Source organism: Salmo salar, chromosome 09 (assembly GCF_965601325.2).
Source record: "Salmo salar chromosome 09, fSalSal1, whole genome shotgun sequence".
Lineage (NCBI taxonomy): Eukaryota > Metazoa > Chordata > Actinopteri > Salmoniformes > Salmonidae > Salmo > Salmo salar.
In genome coordinates, this window is record NC_138299.1 from 111,619,900 (window position 1) to 111,631,769 (window position 11,870).

Here is an 11,870-nt window from a genome sequence, read left to right on the forward strand (position 1 = left end):
AAATAAATATTGCAGCACATCCATACAGAATTGCAAATTACTCAGATACAACAAAGCACACTACATACTCACACATGAAAACGAAATTGTGTATACTCACGTCATCAGTGATACATAGGTATATGATTCTGTCATGGCAGATGTAGTGGAAGAGATAGCTGAAGGACAAGACAAGATACTCAGTCAGATACTCAGTTTGAATTGATCTTCACGGTCACACTAACATAGTTACACTACAAGTAGAACAGGACTATCCAACTCCAGGCAGATATGTGTGTGGCTGTCTGAGTGTTAACCCTACCTGCCATGGCTGTAGGTGAGCTTGTTGTTCTCGGATGGTATCTTAGCTAGGATCTGTTCTGTCACCTCCAGGAAATTACCGCCACACCACTCACGACCATACTACCACGCAAGCCCACCCCCACTACCTACCCCTCACTACCATACTACCACTCACTACCATACTACAACTGACTACCATACTACAACTGACTACCATACTACCTGACTACCATACAACCTGACTACCACTCAACCACTGACTACCACTCAACCACTGACTACCACTCAACCACTGACTACCAGTCACTAGCACTCCCTACCACACTACCATACTACCACTCACTACCATAAAACCACTCACTACCATACTACCACTCACTACCATACTACCTGACTACCAGACTACCTGACTACCACTCAATCACAGACTACCACTCACTACCACTCCCTACCTCACTACCATACTACCACTCACTACCACACTACCACTCACTACCTCACTACCACTCACTACCTGACTACCACTCAACCAATGACTACCACTGACTACCACTCCCTACCTCTCTACCATAAAACCACTCACTACCATACTACCACTCACTACCATACTACCACTAACTACCTGACTACCATACTACCACTCACTACCTGACTACCACTCAATACCTGACTACCACTCAATACCTGACTACCACTCAATACCTCACTACCACTCACTACCTCACTACCACTCACTACCTCACTACCACTCACTACCATACTACCTGACTACCATACTACCTTTCTACCACTCAGCACTGACTACCTCTCACTACCACTCCCTACCTCACTACCATACTACCACTCACTACCATAAAACCACTGACTACCACTCACTACCATACTACCACTCACTACCATACTACGACTAACTACCTGACTACCATACTACCACTCACTACCTGACTACCACTCACTACCTCACTACCACTCACTACCTCACTACCACTCACTACCTCACTACCACTCACAACCTCACTACCACTCACAACCTCACTACCACTCACAACCTCACTACCACTCACTACCATACTACCCGACTACCACTCAACCACTGACTACCAATCCCTATCTCACTACCATACTACCACTCACTACCATAAAACCACTCACTACCACTCACTACCATACTACCACTCACTACCATACTACCACTCACTACCATACTACCATACTACCATACGACCACTGACTACCATACACTACCATACTACCACTCACTACCATACTACCACTCACTACCATACTACCACTCAATACCTGACTACCATACTACAACTCACTACCTGACTACCACTCCCTACCTCACTACCATACTACCACTCACTACCATACAACCACTCACTAGCATATTACCACTCACTACCTGACCACTCACTACCATACTACCACTCACTACCATAGTACCACTCACTACCATAGTACCACTCACTACCATAGTACCACTCACTACCATAGTACCACTCACTACCTGACTACCATACTACCACTCACTACCATACTACAACTCAACCACTGAATACCACTCACTACCACTCCCTACCTCATAAAACCACTCACTACCACTCACTACCATACTACCACTCACTACCATACTACCACTCACTACCACACTACCACTCACTACCACTCACTACCACTCACTACCACTCACTACCACTCACTACCTGACTACCACTCACTACCTGACTACCACTCAACCAATGACTACCACTGACTACCACTCCCTACCTCTCTACCATAAAACCACTCACTACCACTCACTACCATACTACCTGACTACCATACTACCTGACTACCACTCAGCACTGACTACCACTCACTACCACTCCCTACCTCACTACCATACTACCACTCACTACCATAAAACCACTGACTACCACTCACTACCATACTACCACTCTTACCATACTACGACTAACTACCTGACTACCATACTACCACTCACTACCTGACTACCACTCACTACCTCACTACCACTCACTACCTCACTACCACTCACAACCTCACTACCACTCACAACCTCACTACCACTCACTACCATACTACCCGACTACCACTCAACCACTGACTACCAATCCCTATCTCACTACCATACTACCACTCACTACCATAAAACCACTCACTACCACTCACTACCATACTACCACTCACTACCATACTACCATACTACCATACGACCACTGACTACCATACACTACCATACTACCACTCACTACCATACTACCACTCACTACCATACTACCACTCAATACCTGACTACCATACTACAACTCACTACCTGACTACCACTCCCTACCTCACTACCATACTATCACTCACTACCATACAACCACTCACTACCATATTACCACTCACTACCTGACTACTCACTCCTGACTACCACTCACTACCACTCACTACCTGACTACCACTCAACCACTGACTACCACTCAACCACTGACTACCACTCAACCACTGACTACCAGTCACTACCATTCCCTAACACACTACCATACTACCACTCACTACCATAAAACCACTCACTACCATACTACCACTCACTACCATACTACCTGACTACCACTCAATCACTGACTACCACTCACTACCACTCCCTACCTCACTACCATACTACCACTCACTACCATACAACCACTCACTACCATACAACCACTCACTACCATACAACCACTCACTACCATACAACCACTCACTACCACTCACTACCATACTACCACTCACTACCATACTACCACTCACTACCACTCACTACCATACTACCACTAACTACCTGACTACCATACTACCACTCACTACCTGACTACCACTCACTACCTGACTACCACTCACTACCTCACTACCACTCACTACCATACTACCTGACTACCACTCAGCGCAGACTACCACTCACTACCACTCCCCACCTCACTACCATACTACCACTCACTACCATAAAACCACTGACTACCACTCACTACCATACTACCACTCACTACCATACTACGACTAACTACCTGACTACCATACTACCACTCACTACCTCACTACCACTCACTACCTCACTACCACTCACTACCTCACTACCACTCACTACCTCACTACCACTCACTACCTCACTACCACTCACTACCATACTACCCGACTACCACTCAACCACTGACTACCAATCCCTACCTCACTACCATACTACCACTCACTACCATCAAACCACTCACTACCACTCACTACCATACTAGCACTCACTACCATACTACCACTCACTATCATACTACCACTCACTACCATACTACCATACGACCACTGACTACCATACACTACCATACTACCACTCACTACCATACTACAATACTACCACTCAATACCTGACTAGCATACTACAACTCACTACCTGACTACCACTCCCTACCTCACTACCATACTACCACTCACTACCATACAACCACTCACTACCATATTACCACTCACTACCATATTACCACTCACTACCTGACTACCACTCACTACCACTCACTACCTGACTACCACTCAACCACTGAATACCACTCACTACCTCTCCCTACCTCACTACCATACTACCACTCATGACCATACTACCACGCAAGACCATACTACCCCTCACTACCATACTACCCCTCACTACCATACTACCACTCACTACCATACTACCACTCACTACCATACTACCACTCACTACCATACTAACTGACTACCATACTACCTGACTACCATACTACCTGACTACCACTCAATCACTGACTACCACTCACTACCACTCCCTACCTCACTACCATACTACCACTCACTACCATACAACCACTCACTACCATACTACCACTCACTACCACTCACTACCATACTACCACTCACTGCCACACTACCACTCACTGCCACACTACCACTCACTACCTCACTACCACTCACTACCATCAAACCACTCACTACCACTCACTACCATACTAGCACTCACTACCATACTACCACTCACTATCATACTACCACTCACTACCATACTACCATACGACCACTGACTACCATACACTACCATACTACCACTCACTACCATACTACAATACTACCACTCAATACCTGACTAGCATACTACAACTCACTACCTGACTACCACTCCCTACCTCACTACCATACTACCACTCACTACCATACAACCACTCACTACCATATTACCACTCACTACCATATTACCACTCACTACCTGACTACCACTCACTACCACTCACTACCTGACTACCACTCAACCACTGAATACCACTCACTACCTCTCCCTACCTCACTACCATACTACCACTCATGACCATACTACCACGCAAGACCATACTACCCCTCACTACCATACTACCCCTCACTACCATACTACCACTCACTACCATACTACCACTCACTACCATACTACCACTCACTACCATACTAACTGACTACCATACTACCTGACTACCATACTACCTGACTACCACTCAATCACTGACTACCACTCACTACCACTCCCTACCTCACTACCATACTACCACTCACTACCATACAACCACTCACTACCATACTACCACTCACTACCACTCACTACCATACTACCACTCACTGCCACACTACCACTCACTGCCACACTACCACTCACTACCTCACTACCACTCACTACCATACTACCTGACTACCATACTACCTGACTACCACTCAGCACTGACTACCACTCACTACCACTCCCTACCTCACTACCATACTACCACTCACTACCATACTACCCGACTACCACTCAACCACTGACTACCAATCCCTACCTCACTACCATACTACCACTCACTACCATAAAACCACTCACTACCACTCACTACCATACTACCACTGACTACCATTCACTACCATACTACCACTCACTACCTGACTACCACTCACTACCTGACTACCACTCACTACCTGACTACCACTCACTACCTGACTACCCCTCACTACCTGACTACCCCTCACTACCTGACTACCCCTCACTACCTGACTACCACTCCCTTCCTCACTACCACTACCTTCCTCACTACCATACTACCACTCACTACCATACAACCACTCACTACCATACAACCACTCACTACCATACTACCACTCACTACCTGACTACCACTCACTACCTGACTACCACTCACTACCTGACTACCACTCACTACCTGACTACCATTCACTACCTGACTACCACTCACTACCTGACTACCACTCACTACCTGACTACCATTCACTACCATACTACCACTCACTACCATACAACCACTCACTACCTGACTACCATTCACTACCAGACTACCACTCAAGCACTGAATACAACTCCCTACCTCACTACCATACTACCATACAACCACTCACTACCACCCACTACCATACTACCACTCACTACCTGACTACCATACTCCCACTCACTACCTGACTACAACTCAACCACTGAATACCACTCACTACCACTCCCTACCTCATAAAACCACTCACTACCATACTTCCACTCACTACCATACTACCACTCACTACCACACTACCATTCACTACCACTCACTACCACTCACTACCTCACTACCACTCACTACCTGACTACCATACTACCTGACTACCACTCAACCAATGACTACCACTGACTACCACTCCCTACCTCTCTACCATAAAACCACTCACTACCACTCACTACAATACTACCACTCACTACCATACTACCACTAACTACCTGACTACCATACTAACACTCACTACCTGACTACCCCTCACTACCTGACTACCCCTCACTACCTGACTACCACTCACTACCTGACTACCACTTCCTTCCTCACCACCACTCCCTTCCTCACCACCACTCACTACCTCACTACCACTCACTACCATACTACCTGACTACCATACTACCTGACTACCACTCAGCACTGACTACCACTCACTACCACTCCCTACCTCACTACCATACTACCACTCACTACCATAAAACCACTGACTACCACTCACTACCATACTCCAACTAACTACCTGACTACCATACTACCACTCACTACCTGACTACCACTCACTACCTCACTACCACTCACTACCTCACTACCACTCACTACCTCACTACCACTCAACCACTGACTACCAATCCCTATCTCACTACCATACTACCACTCACTACCATACTACCACTCACTACCATACTACCACTCACTACCATACTACCATACGACCACTGACTACCATACACTACCATACTACCACTCACTACCATACTACCACTCACTACCATACTACCACTCAATACCAGACTACCATACTACAACTCACTACCTGACTACCACGCCCTACCTCACTACCATACTACCACTCACTACCATACAACCACTAACTACCATATTACCACTCACTACCTGACTACTCACTACCTGACTACCACTCACTAACACTCAACCACTGAATACCACTCACTACCTCTCCCTACCTCACTACCATACTACCACTCACGACCATACTACCACGCAAGACCATACTACCACTCACTACCATATTACCACTCACTACCATACTACAACTCACTACCATACTACCACTCACTACCATACTAACTGACTACCATACTACCTGACTACCATACTACCTGACTACCATACTACCTGACTACCACTCAACCACTGACTACCAGTCACTACCACTCCCTACCACACTACCATACTACCACTCACTACCATAAAACCACTCACTACCATACTACCACTCACTACCATACTACCTGACTACCATACTACCTGACTACCACTCAACCAATGACTACCACTGACGACCATACTACCACGCAAGACCATACTACCACTCACTACCATACTACCACACCACAACTCACTACAACTCACTACCATACTACCATTGACTACCATACACTACCATACTACCACTCACTACCACCCACGACCATACTACCATTCACTACCATACTACCATACTACAACTCACTATCACTCACGACCATATTACCACTCACGACCATACTACCACTCACTACCATACTACCACTCACTACCATACTACCACTCACTACCATACTACCACTCACTACCATACTACCTGACTACCATACTACCTGACTACCACTCAACCACTGACTACCATTCACTACCACTCCCTACCTCACTACCATACTACCACTCACTATCATAAAACCACTCACTACCACTCACTACCACTCACTACCATACTACCACTCACTACCATACTACCTGAATACCACTCAACCACTCACTACCTCACTACCATACTACCACTCACTACCATACTACCACTCACTACCATATTACCACTCACTACCATACTACCACTCACTGCCACTCACTGCCATGCTACCACTCACTGCCATACTACCACTCACTGCCATACTACCACTCACTGCCATACTACCACTCACTGCCATACTACCACTCACTGCCATACTACCACTCACTACCATGCTACCACTCACTACCATACTACCATTCACTACTAGGGTATGGAGAATACCATGAGTACATGTATCCATGTACTCACTACCACTCACTACCATACTACCACTCACTACCATACTACCACTCACTGCCATACTACCATAATACCACTCACTACCACTCACTACCACACTACCACCTCTCACTGCCATACTGCCACTCACTGCCATACTGCCACTCACTGCCATACTGCCACTCACTGCCATACTGCCACTCACTGCCATACTACCATACTACCACTCACTACCACTCACTGCCATACTACCACTCACTGCCATACTACCACTCACTGCCATACTACCACTCACTGCCATACTACCACTCACTGCCATACTACCACTCACTACCACTCACTGCCACACTACCACTCACTACCACTCACTGCCATACTACCACTCACTACCACTCAACTATACTACCACTCACTGCCATATTCCACTCACTACGACTCACTACCATACTACCACTCACTACCACTCACTGCCATACTACCACTCACTGCCATACTACCACTCACTGCCATACTACCACTCACTGCCATACTACCACTCACTGCCATACTACCACTCACTGCCATACTACCACTCACTGCCATACTACCACTCACTACCATACTACCACTCACTACCATACTACCACTCACTACCATACTACCACTCACTACCATACTCCCACTCACTACCATACTACAGGACAGGTTCTCATCATCGGAGCCAGAGTGGAGGACAACTAACTCACCATCTGATCAGGGAGTGTGCGTGTGTGTGTGTGTGTGTGTGTGTGTCTCACCATCTGAGCCATCAGAGTGGAGGGGAACTCTGATTTCATAGCGTAGGGAAGGGCTGTCTGAGCTCTGGAACCGTACGTCGTCTGGAAACGCTTCTTCACCTCTCCCAGGAAGCTGAATGCACGCGACCGCTCAAAGTCCTAACAGACAGACAGACAGCACACACTGCAGTCCCAACAGACAGACAGACAGACAGACAGACAGACAGACAGACAGACAGACAGCACACACTGCAGTCCCAACAGACAGACAGACAATACACACTGCAGTCCCAACAGACAGACAGAGAATACACAATGCAGTCCCAACAGACAGACACTGCAGTCCCAACAGACAGACACTGCAGTCCCAACAGACAGACACTGCAGTCCCAACAGACAGACACTGCAGTCCCAACAGACAGACACTGCAGTCCCAACAGACAGACACTGCAGTCCCAACAGACAGACACTGCAGTCCCAACAGACAGACAGACAGACAGACAGACAATACACACTACAGTCCCAACAGACAGACACTGCAGTCCCAACAGACAGACAGAACTTAAGGATTAAGACTCTGGGGGGGGTTAATTTAGACCCTTTAGGACTCTGGGGGGGGGGTTAATTTAGTACCCCTTTAGGACTCTGGGGGGGGTTAATTTAGTACCCCTTTAGGACTCTGGGGGGGGGGGGGTTAATTTAGTACCCCTTTAGGACTCTGGGGGGGGTTAATTTAGTACCCCTTTAGTACTCTGGGGGGGGGTTAATTTAGTACCCCTTTAGGACTCTGGAGGGGGTTTAATTTAGTACCCCTTTAGGACTCTGGGGGGGGGGGTTAATTTAGTACCCCTTTAGGACTCTGGGGGGGTTAATTTAGTACCCCTTTAGGACTCTGGGGGGGGTAATTTAGACCCTTCAGGACTCTGGGGGGGGGGTTAATTTAGACCTTTTAGGACTCTAGGGGGGGTTCATTTAGACCTTTTAGGACTCGGGGGGTGGGGGGGTTACTTTAGACCCTTTAGGACGGGGGGGTAATTTAGACCCTTTCGGTATAAAACATGTTTTATGAAACATTGCATTTCCTTACTACTATTATTATACTAGGGTATGGAGAATACCATGAGTACATGTATCCATCATGTTGTTCACTCTGATGGGAGGACTTGGGTATGGAGAATACCATGAGTACATGTATCCATCATGTTGTGATGGGAGGACTAGGGTATGGAGAATACCATGAGTACATGTATCCATCATGTTGCATGTTGTTCACTCTGATGGGAGGACTAGGGTATGGAGGATACCATGAGTACATGTTTCCAGCATGCCACGTGTCAACATTGCAGGCTGGTGGTGTGTTTTCATGGCACACATTGGGCCCCTTGATAAAAGTGGAGTAATGTTTGAATGCCACAAGATATCTGAACATCAATGCCAATCAGGTGCATCCCTTCATGGCAGCAGTGTATCATCTGCAAATAGATTTTTTCAACAGGATAATGCCCCATGCCACAAGGCTAGGACTATACAGGAATGGTTCCACAAGCATGACAGTGAATTCTGCTTACAGCAGTTGCCTTCCCAGTCACCAGATCTCAATCCAATTGAGCATCTGTGGGATGAGATGGAACAAGCTATTTGGAGTAGAGATCCACTACCAGCCAACTTGACACAAGTGGGAAGCATTGGAGTCAAAATAGGCCAGCATCCCTGTGGAACACTTACGACACCTTGTAGAGTCCATGCCCTCGACAAATTGAGGCTGTTCTGAGGGCACAAGGGGGTGCAACTCAATATTAGGAAGGTTTTCCTCATGTTTTGTACACTCAGTTTATACTTCCATTCCGAGCTACCTTCAGACGAGGATTGTGGGTGTCCTAGATCAAACCAACCAACGGGTTCGTTAGAGTATCAACTTTCCATAGTGGGGTCATATTATTGTGTAGTGCACACTGTTCTGACGCTACAGATTGAAGTTGGCAGATCGGCGGTACCGACTTCAGACATGGGGGTCGTAGAGCAAAACGGAGAACACCATCGTGTTCGTAAGAGTCTCATCTTTCCATATTGTGGTCATTTTTGTAGGCCAAACCGTTTGGATGATACAGACGTTTTTGTGAGAAGTCTCATGCACTGACAAACACCGCTGTGGCTTGGCCACCCTTCACCACAGATGCGGAAGGCCGCAGCTTAAATTGCCCGATGTTGATGTGATTTATTTATTATGCTAATTCGATTTCAGTGTGTGAGCGGACATCAACTCTAGGGGGTTAACAGTTGACAAAAAAATAAATATTGCAGCACATCCATACAGAATTGCAAATTACTCAGATACAGAGATACACCAAAGCACACTACATACTCACACATGAAAACGAAATTGTGTATACTCACGTCATCAGTGATACATAGGTATATGATTCTGTCATGGCAGATGTAGTGGAAGAGATAGCTGAAGGACAAGACAAGATACTCAGTCAGATACTCAGTTTGAATTGATCTTCACGGTCACACTAACATAGTTACACTACAAGTAGAACAGGACTATCCAACTCCAGGCAGATATGTGTGTGGCTGTCTGAGTGTTAACCCTACCTGCCATGGCTGTAGGTGAGCTTGTTGTTCTCGGATGGTATCTTAGCTAGGATCTGTTCTGTCACCTCCAGGAAATTACCGCCACACCACGCATGCTTCGCCAGGATGGTGCAGCTACGGGCAACCACTGCAAACAGGATTGCCATGGTTATGGACAGGGTCAGGGAGGTCAGCTGGTCAGGGATTCACTGAGAGGGAAGGAAAAAAAATTGAGGGATAGAGTGAAATGGTGGGTTAAGATATTTTCACCACTAAGCTAGTGGCAAGGTAGGCAATTAATAGTAGCCAAGTCAACAACAACATTGTTAAGATCAACAACACTGACATGTAGCTAACTAGGTTAGCTAACTAACTAACCAACCAAATCCAGTGCACTAGCTAGCCGTTTGCCTGCAAGGTGAACATCTGGTGACATCGGCAAAAGATTCACCACTGTGGCTAACTTTACATTACCGTTTTTGTTTTGAATAAAAGTACTGTAGGTAAGTAACGTTATGTTGATGGCTGGTCAGTATAACTTACAAAAATAACGTTAACAAAAACTGTGCTAAACTTACAGCATCCTGGGTACCTAAGACTACGATCATCATGGTACCTCATCGTTAGCGATAATACGACCATATAAAATGTTTTGTTAGCAGTAATAAACAATAAAACATCAATATACACACCTGCGAGGCTCTGCAGTCTTCAAAACGATGTGTTTTCAACATTTATTAAACAACG

At 46.3% G+C, this 11,870-nt stretch overlaps 1 protein-coding gene across 1 annotated transcript; it reads right to left on the reverse strand.

Annotated features, from left to right (window-relative positions):
- Nucleotides 1-297: 297 nt before the first annotated feature.
- Nucleotides 298-11,470, reverse strand: LOC106594318 (vesicle-associated membrane protein 7-like). Its single transcript, XM_082955530.1, has 4 exons — nt 11,145-11,470; nt 10,944-11,001; nt 8,571-8,708; nt 298-366 (listed from the first exon to the last, which is right to left on the reverse strand). The coding sequence occupies exons 1-4, from the start codon at nt 11,288-11,290 to the stop codon at nt 298-300; spliced, it is 411 nt and encodes a 136-aa protein (XP_082811656.1). The 5' UTR covers nt 11,291-11,470.
- Nucleotides 11,471-11,870: the final 400 nt, after the last annotated feature.

Bases quoted from the DNA above. Each gene is read 5' to 3' on its own strand.
- LOC106594318 (XM_082955530.1), bottom strand. From the start codon at position 11,290: ATGGCAATCCTGTTTGCAGTGGTTGCCCGTAGCTGCACCATCCTGGCG. The intron at 11,002-11,144 runs GTAGGGTTAACA...CTTGTCCTTCAG, and splicing joins CTCACCTACAGCCATGGCAG to CTATCTCTTCCACTACATCT. The intron at 8,709-10,943 runs GTGAGTATACAC...TCTGTCTGTTAG, and splicing joins ACCTATGTATCACTGATGAC to GACTTTGAGCGGTCGCGTGC.